The sequence below is a fragment of the Fringilla coelebs genome (assembly GCF_963513975.1).
Source record: "Fringilla coelebs genome assembly, contig: SCAFFOLD_49, whole genome shotgun sequence".
Lineage (NCBI taxonomy): Eukaryota > Metazoa > Chordata > Aves > Passeriformes > Fringillidae > Fringilla > Fringilla coelebs.
The window spans coordinates 1,049,001-1,063,850 of record NW_028167265.1 but is presented as its reverse complement, the minus strand read 5'-3'; the positions used below and the strand labels follow the sequence as shown (position 1 = coordinate 1,063,850).

Below are 14,850 nucleotides of genomic sequence, written 5' to 3'. Positions count from 1 at the left end.
ATTATCTCCAGTCGGGGGCAGAGGCCCCCTGGACACATCTGGTTTGGTGAGCAGCCTGTTCTGTAGGCTGGGTAGGAAGTACTTTATGGGAGAGTAGGAGCTAGACTAAAACTTGGGGGGGTTTTGCCTTCAAATTGTGAAAAAAATATGTGAACAGAAGTCCTGAAAGAATATATTACTGACTTTTTATTATTTCCAATGATTTTGTTATGCTGCTCTTCTTTTGTATCGGGAATGACGTTTTAACTTTGTTATGAAAAGGGAGTAGGAATTAAAACATACAAAAGACTTGCTGAAAGCATGTTAAAACCTTTTTTCCCCCATAAAATGTGTCTACAAAAGAGTCTTGTTTAAATCCCTGAATTGTTGCCTACAATAGCAGTTGATATGTTCACGTATGAATGTGTGCTATAATTAGATTTCCTTTAAATCTCCCGGGCTCATTTATGGGGACAGGAAGGACTTGTGGATCTTTGAAGCGCAGTGCCAAGTCTGCCTTTTCCTTTGCCATTGGCCAGGGTTTTCAGATGAACAGACATTGATTAGAACCCAGAACGAAATGGCCATTGTTTAAATTAAACACGATGAACCTTATCCCCACGTGCCGTAGCCGAGGTGCTTCAGGGGATGCATTTTCATGTGGCTGGTAGTTGGAAGTGCACGGGAAAAACCGACCTACACTAGGATAGTGTAGCTTAAAAACAAAAGGTGACCTGGTAAAGAATTCCTGCAATATAATTATAGTGCCAGCCCTGATGGGTGGGTGAGGGGGTGGGCTTTGGTCTGGGGTTTTTTGTTGTTGTTTTTTGCTTGTTGGTTTTTGGGGTTTGTTGGGGGCTTTTTAGTTTATTTGCATGATAGTCTTAAGCAAGGTCATTCTCTTTTCTTAAAGAGAAACACTTTTGTATCTACTGCTGAATTAAGTAGATTGGATTACATGAGAATAGAAATAGTGGCTGACTTTTATCTGCAGTGATATGAGTAAGAAATTTAGGTTAAACACTTGACTGGACACAGAGATGATGGCATTAATTCCCCATTTACGTTTCTCATAGTTCTTAAGTGTAGTGGATAAAATAGTCCTGGCTGGCATGGAGTGGCAGTTTGTGCCCATTGCTCTTTTCCCTATGTGGAGGCAGAAGGCCCACCTGAAGAGCTGCAACTGGAATGTTTAAGCTAAACTCGAGATTGTCATTGTAAAGGATTAGTCCTTCCCAGTGCTGCCATGTGAAGCATTTGAGTTAGAACAATTTTATAGAGATGTGTTAGCCACAGGTTCCATTATGAAAATAATGCTCTGTGGGTTTGATGATTTTTTTTTTAATTTTTTTTACCCCTTTTCTGAAGGGTGAGTTTTCATCAAGCTGTATTCAGGGAGGAATTTATAGTCTAGGAAGTATAAGCAGTGCCCCATTTTCAGAGGGCTCTCCTGCACTCAACTGTACTCTGGCTTTTCCACCAGAGAAAAACTCCCCTTTTCACGGAAGAAAAACACCCCCCTCAGGTATGGTTTGATTGTGTATGTGTCACCCTGTCACCTTGAGTAATGTATTTTTTATTATAAAAACTCCTAAATTCCTCCTGGACCGCTTTTCTGTTTGGGGATGAGTTTCTGTGCTTGGCGGACCAGCAGTCTCCTGTCCAACACCTCTGCTGCTCAGCAGTGGAATATGTGAAGCCATGAAATGGAAATGCTTGCAACTGATCAGCTCGGGAAAGTATTTCAGAAGGCGGCACCGAGACCCAATAAGAGTGAAGACAAGTTCAGCTGTTGATTTCATCGAGTGGAGGGAGGGTTTGACAGCCCCGTGCCTGAATTTAGTCAGGTCACGATTCTGCGTTGGCCCAGCCTGAAGCATTTCAGTGTCAATGGGCAAAGCATGTTCAAATGGAGCTCTCAAATCACGCCCTCACGAGGATTATCTGAAATGAAATCATTTTCCTTCCCCCCATTTTCCTTCCTTCCTTTTGCCCCCATTTTTCCCTTTACATTCTTTTCTTTTTTCCTCCTTTTTCCCCCATTTTGCCTTTTTTCCCATTTCCCCCCCTTTTACTTTTCCATTTTCCCATTTTCCCCCTTTTTCTCCCCTCCCTTCTTTTCCTTATTTTCCTCCTTTTTCCCCTCATTTTTCCTTCTTTAAAAAACTTGTTCCTTTTTTCCTCCTTTTCCCCTTATTTCCCCCTCCCACATTTTAAAAAAGCTGGAACTCAGGGATACAAAAAAAAAAAAAAAACTTCAATTTCACTATGGAAATGAGAAGCTCGGCTGGGATTTCAGAAGAATTTTGGAAGTAATTCACAAATAAATATTTTTTTTTGCTTCAGACTCCGGATGAGAGTTCCCTGCTGGATTTCGCTGAGTTGCTGAAGGAAAAAGGTGTTCAGCCAAGTTTGGATGGATTTTTCCAGGTTTATTTTCCTTCAAAATCCTGGAATTTTGGGATTGAGTTCCTTTGTGGGATGGGGAATGGTGGGATTTTGTTGCTTTTAAAGTGGTTTTTGTTTGTTTTTCCTGATGGAAGTGTTGTGGTTTTGTCTGGGTCCCGTGAGGGGTTTGGGTGGGGGTGGTTTGTGAGTGGGGGGAAAAAAGAGGAAAAAAGGAAAAATTAAAAGGAAAAGAAGAGGAAAAAAGGAAAAATGAAAAGGGAAAAAATGGGGGGGGGGGGGGGAAGGGGGAAAATAAGGAAAAAATGGGGGAAAGGAAGGAAAAATGGGAGGGAAAAAAGGACTTTGTACTAAAAAACTTTGTACTAAAGATATAGTTTTTATTTCTGTTGTTAATTAAGCTTAGACATAGTGAAATAGCTGATAGAAGTATGCTTGTGTTAAAATGCCTGCTGGGATGGGATAACATCCAATGCACACAGGATGAGGACACCTGTACAGATCTGCCAACCATCAGCACTCACTGTCTGAGGGCAGAGGGGACCAAGGCCCAAAAACTGGAGGTGATAAAGAGAAGGAGCCAAAAGCACAGCCAAGAAACACACATGCTCTGAAAAGGCAGACCCGAGGAGGGACCATGTAGAACAGTTGCTGGAATATGTAAACTGGTTTATGGATATGCATGAGGGTCTATGAATATGCAACAGGCTGATGTAAGGGCAAAGGTATTTCAGGGCATCCCAGAAGATAACAGGGTGCTCCTGGCTGAGTGCCAAGGTGCACCCGGCCGTAATAACCTTTGCTCCATGGTCCTGGTCTCCCACTGTCCTTTATTAAACCTTTTACATTTTCACAGGAGAGTGAACGTGTTTTTCACATTTAGGAATGGTTAAATTTTTTTGGTTTTCACGGGAGGGAGTTCTGAAGAGCTACAAGTGGCCAATCTGCCTGCAACAAGGACCATTCCAAGGGCTCTTGTCAACTTTCCCGACAGGTCTGCTGCAGCTCATGGAGGGTGAAGCCCTGGAGGCTCCTTAGGGGCGGGTATGGACGATTGCAGGCAGCGCCTCGATGCCCTGGATCAGCGGTGCCGCCGCCTGGGAACCCCCACGTTTTCCAGTTTCTGTGAAGCTGCCCGCGAAAAACAGGCACCCCCCGGCAGATTTGGGCCCAGCTCCTCCTCCCCGGGCACCTGCGGGATGGGGGCGATGCTCCCGGGGCTGCGGCCACGCCAGGGTTCCCTCTCCCCTGCTCCACCTGTTTCCTGCGGCTGCTCGGCCTCTTCCTCCCTCCCTCCTCCTCCTCCTCCCCTATTACCGGAGGCCGAACCGTGAGGGGAAAGGAAGCGGGGGAAAGGGCGGGAACCGTGAGGGGAAAGGGGCGGGGCCAAAAGCGGCAACCGTGAGGGGAAAGGGGCGGGGCCAAAGGCGGAACCGTGAGGGAAAAGGGGCGGGGAAAGGGCGGGAACCATGAGGGGAAAGGGGCGGGGCCAAGGGCGGAACCGTGAGGGGAAAGGGGGCGGAGAAAGGGCGGAACCGTGAGGGAAAGGGGGCGGGGAAAGGGCGGGAACCGTGAGGGGAAAGGGGCGGGGCCAAGGGGACGCGCGGGCCTCAAAGGGCCGGGTTTGGTTTAAAATCACCCAAAAGGGCCTCAAATGCAGCCAAAATCCACCAGGTTTGGCCGAAAATCAGCCAAACAGGATTAAAAGTATCCTGATGGGTCTAAAATCCAACCAAAAGTGCCTGGAAGTGCCCAAACTGGTTTAAACCCCACAATATGGCCTAAAATCTCTGTTAAATCTCTGCAATGCGCTTCAAATCCACCCTGAAAGTACCTGCTTTGGGCTAAAATCTCCCAAAGGAGCCTAAAATCTATCTGGTTTTGCCAAAAGTCACCTAAATTGACCTAAAATTACCCAAACCAGCCTGCAAGCAACAGAAGAAAACCGAAAGTCATCCTAAATGACTTGGTTTGACCTAAAATTACACAAAGAAGCAAAAAAAACTACTCAAATTGGCCCAAAATTACTGTGAAAAGTGCATATTATATGATTGGCTTTTCGCAAATATTAAAATGAACATTATATGTGTTGTATTAGAAAGTAATGCTGTATTATTTCTTTTAAATAGTGTGTTAAACATAGTTTTGGGTTATAACAAAATGTTAAAATAGAAACTATGCTATGTAAGATATTTTTTTTAAAGAAAGGAATTGCAGCGAGCTTGCAGCCACAGGACACCTCAATCTTTCAGAGAAAAATAATTTATTGCCCTCTTATCAGAAGAAACGGAACTTCTTCCCGCCTGGAAGGCGCTGTTAGGATTAGGAGGAAGAAGGTGAGGATGACCAGAGCGAATCCTTTGTTTGAATGGAATTTATGCCTCATGTATGAAGTGTATGAATATGCAACAGGCTGTTGTCTTTAAGGGTTAATCCTTTGTTATCGGGTGTCCTTTTTCGGGCTTGTGCTGCCCAAAAAAAGGTACCCAGATGTCAGTAACTCTTTGTTTTTGTTGTCTCATATTGTCCTAATTCAAGTTGTCCAAATTATTATTACTCTAACTGTGTTGCTATTTCTATAACCATTTTATTACTATTAAACCTTTAAAATTTTCAAAAGAAGTGATTGGCGTTTTTCACAATCACCAAACAAAGGGACCTAAAATCTCTCACAGAGGATTACATTCACCCATATGGGCTTCAAATCAGCCAAAGGGATCTCAAATCCCCCCTCAAACCCACCAGATTCGGCCCAAAATCAGCCAAAGGGGCCTAAACTGCCCCCGGAAAGGCTGGGAATCCCTGCCAGGGACCGGAGCCCACCCTGACCCTGCCCAGGCTGGCCCCAAATGCCCCCGAGGGGCCGAGCCTGAGGCCCGGCCCGGGATGGGCTCCGGGCTCGCTCCGGGGAGTTTTGGCCGCGGCCCCGGACGGGCCCGGGCGGGACTGGGAGGGACCAGGGAGGGCTGGGCAGGGCTGGGGCATCTGGGGCTGCTGGGGCTGGGGAGTCTGTTGGGAGTTTGGGTCAATTACTGGGGTTTGGAGAGAGTGATTGGGGTTGGGGGAGTTGGGGAATTTTGGGGGGCTTTGTGGATTTTGGGGGTTTTACTGGGATTTTCTGACTGTCCTAGGTTGACCATATGATGCTTTTATCCCCAATCGCCTTGTTCTGTTTATGCTGAATAATAAGTTTTGCACCTTTAAGCCTTGTTCCAGAGAGTGAAAGGGGGAGAGGAGAAGCTGCAGTTTGTTTTCAGGCACTGCACTCCCTCCTCCACATTCCTGCTCTGGACTGTGTTGTCTGCGGACAGACAGACAGCAGGACAGAGCTCTCCTTTGCTTTAGTTAGTTTAGCTAGCTGAGGCAAAGAAGTTCCCTGGACTGTGATTTTTTCCCTTTTCTTTGGCCCTGCCTAAACCTGCTCTGGGCTGAACACCCAGCAGAGCACCAGCAGCTCGCCCCTGTGGCCACCAAAACCCCAGAGAATCCCACAAAATTCCGGTGGAACCCACCAAAACTTAAAAAAAACTCCAAAAAATTTCAATAAATCCGGTCCCCCCCAAAAAAACCCCTGCAAAACCCCAATAAAATCCCTCAAAATCCAAAACCCCAGAAATCCACAACCCCCCCTCCAAAACCCAATAATTCTCCTCAAAAACATAATAATTCTCCCCAAAAAGCCAATAATTCCCCCCTAAACAACAAAATCCCCCACAGCCCAAAAAAGCCACCCCCAAAAAGCCACCCCCAAATCCCCAAAAACCCTCCCAAAATGCCACCAAAAAGTCTCGCAAATACCCCCAGACTCACTGGGGGTGAGTCCTGGATCAGGGGGCTCCGGCCGGGGGAACAGGAGCCACTTCAGGGGGCCCTCAGAGCTTTTTGGGGAGGGGGCACCATGGCAGACCCCTCCCAAAACCCAGGGGGGAACACCTGCTGTGCCCCCTCCCCCCAAAACCGCCAGACCCCGGTTCAGGGTGGGCCTGGGGCCCCCCGGGACCCCCAAATCTCACCCAGGACCCCCAGAGCCCCCCCAAGGTTGGCCCCGGACCACTCCGGACCCCAGACCCCTCCCCAAGACGCCCAAAACCTCCCCAGGACTATCAGACCCGCCCTGTTCTCCCCAAAATTCACCCCAGATCTACCTGAGACCCCCTCCAAATCCATCAGACTGCCCCAAATCCCCCTCAGACCCCTCAATCCCCCCAAACCCTATGAAATCCCCTAAGACTCCCCCAAATTCCCCTAGAGTCACCTCAGAACCCCCAGAGGCCCTCACAACCCCACAGTTCCTCTCACAATCCCCCAAAAATCCCCTCAGAACCCCCTAAACCCACCTGAGAACGCTCCAGACCCTCTCAAGCTTCCCCCAAACTTCCCTAAAACCCCCTCAATCCCCCAAAGGCCCCTCACACCCCCTCATTCCCCCCAAACCCACAGCACACCCCCCGATTTCCCGTCAATGCTCCCAAAAATCTCCCGTTTCTCTTCAAACCCGCCTCAGACCCGCCCTAAACCCCCCCGCCCCAGTTTTCCCCGGGCCGCACCTCAGTTTCTCCTCTGTCGCTCTCCCCTCACAAACTACCGCCTCCGCCGCGTACGTGGGCTTCCGACCAATAGCGACGCGCCCTGCCCCGATTCAACCAATGACCGCGCTGCATCTCCCAAACCAACCAATCACTGCGCGATTCTCCTCAGCAACGCCCGCCTTCCCCGCGCCGCTCGGGCCAATCAGAGGCGAGCCGGAAGCGGCGGCCCCTTCCCCGCCGCCGCCGGGACCCGCCGGGCTCGGGACAGGTGCGGGAGGGGCCCGAGACGGGATCGGGGGTTCTGGGGGGGCTTTGGGGAGGGGTCCGGGGGTTTGGGGGGGTCTGGGGAGGGTCCTGGGGCATTGCGGGGGGACCTGGGGGGTGTGGATGGGTCCTAAGAGGGGTCTCGAGGGGGGGTCGTGGGAGGGTCTGGGGGGATTTTAGGGAGGGGTCGTAGGAAGGTGTGGGGAGGGTCTGGGGGTGTTGGGATGGTCCTGGGGGAGTTTGGGGAGGGCTCTGGGGGGTCCTGAGGGTGTCCTGGGAGGGTTTTGGAGGTTTAGGGAAGGGGCTTTGGGAGGTCTGGAAGGGTTTTGGGAGAGGGTCTGGGGGGGTTTTGGGGAGAGGTCCTGGGGGTATCTGGGGAGGGGCTGGGGGAGCCTGAGCTGGGTTTGGGGAGGGGTCTGGAGGGTCCTGGCAGAGTCCTGGGTGGGGTCTTGGGAAGGGTCTGGGGGGGGTCTCAGGGTGTCCTGGGCCAACCTGGGGGGCTCTGGGGATTTTCGGGGTTCCTGGAGGGGTCCTGGGGGAGATTTGGGGGTCCCGGGGGGTCCCAGGCCCACTCTGAACTGAGGTCCCGGGTTTTGGGGAGCCCCTTTGTGGAGGAACAGTAACGGGACATCACGCCATGATCAATATGATCAAGTGAAGCCAATTTAGTACAAAAAGCAAGCCATTTTTATACCGTTCTCTATTGTTCACGCCTCAAGCTAATACATGATTGGTTAAATCCTTTTTACGCATCCATTTTAATATTTTAGTTAATTTTAGTTAGTCTTCCTTCTTCATGTGTCTCGCTGAGGTTTTCTTGTCTGCCTTTGCATCCTGAACTGTCTGCTTTTGAGCGTGTTCTTCTCCTTTCGTGTCCTTCAAGGGCATGGTGACCTTACCCAGTTTCTATGTAGGCTGGATTGTGCATATGCTGTATATGTCCATTTTCCTGCAAAAAACTCCCAACACCCCCTCCCCAAAAAGCTCCGAGGGCCCTCTGAAGTGACTCCTGTTCCACGGGCCAGTGCCCCCTGATCCCAGATGGCCCCAGTGAGTCTGGGGGGATTTTGGGGGAGTTTTGGGCATTTTGGGAGGGTTTTTGGGGATTTGGGGGTGGCTTTTTTGGGCTGTGAGGGATTTTGTTGTTTAGGGAGGTGTTATTTGGTTTGGGGAGAATTATTGGGCTGGGGGGAGGGTTTGTGGATTTGAGGGGTTTTGGATTTTGAGGGATTTTATTGGGGTTTTGCAGGGGGTTTCAGTGGAGGGGATTTATTGGAATTTTTGGGAGTTTTTTTAAATTTTAAAGGGTTCCACAGGGATTTAGTGGGATTCTCTGGGGTTTTCAATGGTCTTATTGTAATTTTTAGGGGGGTTTGAGGGCTATTAGTGGAATTTTTGGGGCCCTTGGGTTGTCTGAGGGGCCTTTGGGGTTATCCCCACATATGGAAAAGGGCTGAGAGGCACCAAAATCCCAATAAACCCACAACATCCCAATTAAATCTCAAAAAGTCCTCTTAGAACACCCTAGAATCCCAATAAAACCCCGCAAAAGCTTTTGAAATCCTAACAAATCCCAAAAATCTCGATTAAACCCCACAAATCCCTGAAAAGATGTTCCCAAAACCATTAAAAGTCTCACAAAATCCCCCCCAAGACTGAAAGAAATCCTGGCAACACCCAAAAAAGCCAACAACCTCCCCCCAAATCTGTACAAAAATCCCCAAAAGTTCCAAAAATACCCAAACCCCCAAAGAATCCTACTAAATACCCCCACAATTCCAATAAAACTGGACCACACATCCAAAATCCCCTAAAAATCCCTAAAAGACCCATAGAATTCCAGATAATCCCAAAAAATCCAATTAATCCCTTCCAAAACAAACCCCAAAAAATTTCAATAAACCTCCACAAATCCCCCGAAATGACACCTCCCACAAAGAGCCAATAAAACCCCCCAAAATGCACAAAACCCCCAAAATCCCCAACTCCCCCAAACTAAATCACTCTCTCCAAACCCCAGTAATTGCCCCAGACTCCCCAGCCCCAGCAGCCCCAGATGCCCCAGCCCTGCCCAGCCCTCCCTGGTCCCTCCCAGTCCCGCCCAGGGCCGCGGCCAAAACTCCCCGGAGCGAGTGCGGAGGGCGCGGAGCGAACCCGGAGCCCATCCCGGGCCGGGCCTCAGGCTCGGCCCCTCGGGGGCATTTGGGGCCAGCCTGGGCAGGGTTAGGGTGGGCTTTGTTATAAATAAGAAGCTTGACTAGGCCAATATTCAAGCAACAATCAATTTATTAATTATTATGGTAAAGTGTGAGCAATACAGCACTGGGTACAGTGGGGGAAGTTTTCCCTCCAACTGCAGACCGATAGTTGGGGCTCACAGGTATTTATAGGGGTACTCATAAGCTTTCTCAGCAGTTTCTATTCCCAATTTTTACTCATCAGCAGTTTCAATTCCCAATTTTTCCATCACAATTCTATACACTATCGTGATTTAGTTTTTCTCAGGATGTATCCCAGAAAAAGGAGTATCCCAGGTGGTGGTGGTCAGATTTCCGAACAAAGGAAGAAGTCTCCCAGATGTTGAGGTCAAGTCTCCAGATGTGGGTCCAACTTTTGATTGCAAGGGCTATAAATCTCATAACAGTGTTGTCCAGCTTCCCTTGGTTGAGCCTATTAATCCTTGAGTTGATGTTCATCTTGCTTTCTCAAGCGGCATGTTTCCTTTTTATACATTCTAAAGCTTTAGTTTCAAAGATCCTTACTACAAGAAATGTTCTAAAATTATACTTCAAAAGGTTATTATTGCAAAACTCTTTAAGGCTTAACTACAAGCAGAAAATTCTTGTCAAAAAACCCCAACATCCTTAAAGCTTTAATTTAAATGTTTGTAAATCGACTTAAGACTTATAAAGGTTAATTGCAAACAAAGGATAGGTTCAAAGGCCGTCTTCCATGCTTTACTTTTCTCAGTTATTATTAGAATTTGTCCTTACACCTGTCTCATGGTCGGTTTCCACACATATTGCAATCAAAAATACACATGTTGCCTGTATGTACCTGACATGAAACACAGCTTTGTATTTCACAGTGGGAAGCCCAGAGAGGGGGGAGCGCCGCCATGGGCGGGAGCCTGAGGAGCCTGGAGAGGGGCAGGGGGGACTCCTTGGAGCCGCTGCAGCCCAGAGCAGAGAATGAGGGGAGAAGGGAGCCCGGGAGCCCAAACAGCCCCAGCATCCCAAAATGGGGAGAGCGAAGAGCGGGGAGCTTTCGGGATTGCTGGGACTGCCAGCAGCCTGGGCAGGGCGGGCACCGAGGAGAAGGGGGACCCCCAATCCAAGTGTGAGCCCCAGCAGCTGGGACAGGGGGGAACCCCTGAACACCAAAGAGGAGGGACCAGGGATGGGGAACTCCTGGGAGGCTTTTTCAGGGCTGAATCTTGTTGTTTGGGAGGTTTTTCTGGAGCCCAGATGGCCGGTGACTTGTAGAGATGGACTTGGGCAGAGGGACCTTCAAACTCACTGTGTTCATCCCTTGTTTTCCCCAGGCCAGGATTTTCCATTGGCAGATGTCCCGGGACACTGAGGCAGGTGAGGAGGAAGTCAGTGCCCCTTTCCCCTCTGTGCTGCTCCATCTCCCAGCCCAGCATGGCCCCTGGCTGCAGGACAGCCCTGGGGGGATCTCCTTCCCCTTGCCTGTGGCATGGAGGCAAATCCCATCCTGTCCTTGTCCTTCCTCCCCCAGAGCAGGAGCTGAGCATGGAGAGCAGGGAGGACAAATCCCCGCAGCAGAACCTGGTGGAAGAGGCCGTTTTGAGCGGCTCCACTGTGCAGGAACCCAACGGGGAGAAAAAGCCCCGGAGATCCCACACGAGGAGGGGCTGCAAACGCAGATGGGGATGTGAGGGGGAAAGAGCCAGCCTGGGCCGGGAAGGCGGCCGGAGTTGGAGCCAGAGCTCAGAGCTGGTGCTGCATGAGCAGCTCCATGATGGGGAGAAGTTCCACGTGTGTGGGGAGTGTGGGAAGAGCTTCAGGTGGAACTACAAGCTCATCGAACATCAGATGATCCACACTGGGGAACGGCCGTACGAGTGTGGGGAGTGTGGGAAGAGATTCAGGTGGAGCTCCAACTTCATCCAGCACCACAGGACCCACACTGGGGAACGGCCCTATGAGTGTGGGGAGTGTGGGAAGAGCTTCAGCCGGAGCTACCACCTGATCCAGCACCAGAGGACTCACACTGGAGAGAGGCCGTACAAGTGTGGGGAATGTGAGAAGAGCTTCAGGTGGAGCTCCGACCTGATCAAGCATCAGATGATCCACACTGGGGAGAGGCCATATGAGTGTGGGGAGTGTGGACAGAGGTTCAGGTCTAGCACGCATCTGATCAGGCACCAGGTGATCCATAATGGGGAAAAGCCCTATGAGTGTGGGGAATGTGGGAAGAGCTTTGGACAGAAAGAGAGCTTGATCCTGCACCGGCGCATCCACACTGGGGAACGGCCCTATGAGTGTGGGCAGTGTGGGAAGAGCTTCACCCAGCGCTCCACCCTGATCAAGCACCAGAGCAGCCACACTGGGGAACGGCCACATGAGTGTGGGGAGTGTGGGAAGAGGTTCCAGACAACCTCCCATCTCCTCTTGCACCAGAGGATTCACACAGAGGAGAGGCCCTTCCGCTGCCCCAACTGCGGGAAGGGATTCAGGCAGAACTCCAACCTCATCCAACACCAGCGCATCCACACTGGAGAGAAGCCCTACGAGTGTGGGGAATGCGGGAAGAGCTTCAGACTAAACTCCCACCTGATCGGCCACCAGAGGATCCACACTGGGGAGAGGCCCTACGAGTGTGGGGAATGCGGGAAGAGCTTCAGGTGGAGCTCTGACTTGATCAAGCACCAGAGGACCCACACTGCTGAGAGACATTATGAGTGTGGGGAATGTGGGAAGAGCTTCAGCCACCATTGTACCCTGCTCAGGCACCAGAGCACCCACACCAGGGAAAGGCCCTACAAGTGTTCCGAGTGTGGGAAGGGGTTTACGAGCAGCTCCAAACTCCTCCGGCACTATCAGATTCACTCAGAGGAAAAGCCCTTCCAATGCCCCGACTGCAGGAAAGGATTCAGGCAGAACTCCAACCTCATCACCCACCAGCGCATCCACACTGGGGAGAGGCCCTACGAGTGTCCCCAGTGTGGGAAGAGCTTCTCCAGCAGCTCTAACTTGAAGAAACACCAACGGAGGCACCGGTAAGGGAAGCCCTGCGAGTGCCCCGAGTGCGGGAAGAGGCTCCAGCTCCATCCCCCACTGGAGGAGCTACTTTGGGAACAGCCCTGGTGACCCACATTCCCTGTGATCCATGTTGGGAACACACCTGGCTGGTTTTCCTTTTGGTTTGACCTTAATGTTTCTTCTCCATTTCTTTTCACTCCAAAAGTTAAGAGGGATGGATCTGTGACCTCAAAACCACTCAAATCCCACTGAAAACAACTGATTTTTAACCCATAAAGGCTCCACACCAGCTCAAATTTCTTGTTTCCACCACAAACTCAATCCCACACCAAACTCACTCGATTCCACAGCCACCAGGCCAAGATGGGGTTGGGAGGAGACTGGGAGAAGTGGGATCCCAATTTGGCGGGGTGGCATGGGGATTGTGTGGGGCTGGCTGTCTCGGATGTATTTGATAGCAAATTAAATTCTCAGACTTACTGATTTCTTTCCCATTCATGTTCAGTCCGTTGTACTTCTGTTTGCAGAGTGTTTCCTTCCAGAGTGTCCCCTCACAGTTCCCGCCCTTGGCCTGAGCCCGCCCCTTCCCCCTCACAGTTCCCGCCCCTTCCCCGCCCCTTTTCCCCTCATGGTTCCGCCCTTTCCCCGCCCCTTTCCCCTCACGGTTCCCGCCCTTTCCCCCCCCCTTTCCCTTCACAGTTCGGCCCTTTCCTCGCCCCCTTTCCCCTCATGGTTCAGCCTTGGGGAATGGTGGAGGAAGAGGAGGGAGGGAGGAAGAGGCCAAGCGGCAGCAGGAAACAGCTGGAGCAGGGCAGAGGGAACCCTGGAGTGGCCGCAGCCCCGGGAGCATCGCCCCCATCCCGCAGGTGCCCGGGGAGGGGCAGCTGGGCCCAAATCTGCCGGGGGGTGCCTGGGTTTGGGGTTTTTTTATGGTGGATGTTTGGAGCTGGCAGGGCTCCAAAACCGAGCTGCAGATGGCTCACGGGGGGACATTGGCGGTCCCTGGGAGGTGTTTTTGGGGGGTCCTGGTGTGGGTGGGGGCAGAGCCCCGGCGGGGATCGGGGGGATGCGGGTCCCCCCCGCAGTGGGGGTTGGGCTTCCTGGCTCTGCCAGGGCCACGTGGGGACCGCGAGGGAGCAGTGGCACCAGCGGGGGGACACCGGTTTTAGGGAGCCTTGGGAGACCCGCGACTTCCCTGAGCGGAGTCTAGAGAGAGGAGAGCCCCAGAAGGGCAAAGCGGGGACCCCGAGATGGGGGGGACCCCTGGGATTGCCGGGACCCCAGCAATGGGGGGTGCTGGGGCTGAGGGGCGGGATGGCTGGGAAGGGGGCTCGGGGGAGCCGGTGCCGGCAGTGGCTGCTCCCAGTATGAGCCCAGTCATTCCGAGTACGAGCCCAGTCACTCCCAGTCATTTCCTATGATGATGCAATTTGCCCCCAGCAAGGTCCCAGTTGCTTCCAGTTCCTCCCACTTTCATCCAGCATGTTCCCAGTTCTCCCAGTTGCCCAAGTCACTCCCAGTATGATCCCAGTCTCTCCCAGCAGGGCCCCAGTCACTCCCAATTGCCCCCAGTTTGTTCCCAGTTCCCCCAGCACATTCCCAGTTGCTCCCAGTTTGGTCCCAGTCACCACCCATATGGTTTCAGACACTTCCAGTATATCCCAGTTCCCCTGAACATTCTACCAGTCATTGCCAGGCACTCCCAGTTACCTCAGCGTGGTTAACTTGCCCCCAGTTTTATCCCAGTTGCTCCCATTACCTCTCATTATGTTCCCAGTTGGCTCCCAGTAGGGCCTGGTAGCTCCCAGTTACCCCCAGTCAGGGTCCAGTCACACCCACTCTAATCCCAGTATGATTGTAGCCACTCCCAGCATGATCCCAGTCACTCCCAGTCTGACCCCGGGGCCCCCAGTATGATCCCAGTTTCTCCCTGTCAATGCCAGCCTCACCCCAGTAGCCTCCAGTGTGATCCCAGAGACTCCCTGTCTCTCCCAGTATATACCAGTCACCCCCAGTATATCCCAGTCACCCCCAGCATGCTCCCAGACACTCCCACTTTTTCCCAGTTTATTTCAGCCAGTTGCTCACAGCTGCTCCCAGTCAATCCCAGTATGATTCCAGTCACCCTCAGTGTGACCCCAGTCTTACCCAGCATGGACCCAGCTACTTCAAGTGTGATTCAAGTGTGATCCCAGTTGCTCCAAGCATAATTCCAGATGTTCCCAGTTTCTCCCATTATGATCCCAGTTGCCCCTCAAATAGTCCCAGTCTCTCCCAGCAGGGTCCCAGTCATGCCCAGTTGCCTCCAGCATCGATTCACTTGCCCCAAGAGTGGTCCCAGTTGACACCAGCATAATCTCAGTTGTTCCCAGTGTGGTTCCAGTCCCCCCAGTATGGTTCCAGACACTCCCAGTATATATCCCAGTCCACAATTTCCTCCCAGC

The 14,850-nt window shown here is 51.6% G+C and overlaps 2 protein-coding genes across 2 annotated transcripts in view; one reads left to right on the top strand and one right to left on the bottom strand.

Annotated features, from left to right (window-relative positions):
* LOC311166077 (low affinity immunoglobulin gamma Fc region receptor II-like) overlaps positions 1-14,850 on the bottom strand; it is a gene marked incomplete at its 3' end in the record, with an annotated part of 109,411 nt that overhangs the window by 56,381 nt on the left and 38,180 nt on the right. The gene's annotated exons all lie outside the window — the stretch shown is intronic.
* On the top strand, positions 9,722-12,886 carry LOC311166084 (uncharacterized protein). The gene is made up of 3 exons (XM_084227561.1): positions 9,722-9,778; positions 10,723-10,765; positions 10,920-12,886. Exons 2-3 carry the CDS (start codon positions 10,744-10,746, stop codon positions 12,425-12,427), a joined length of 1,530 nt encoding a protein of 509 aa, XP_084083687.1. The 5' UTR covers positions 9,722-9,778; positions 10,723-10,743; the 3' UTR covers positions 12,428-12,886.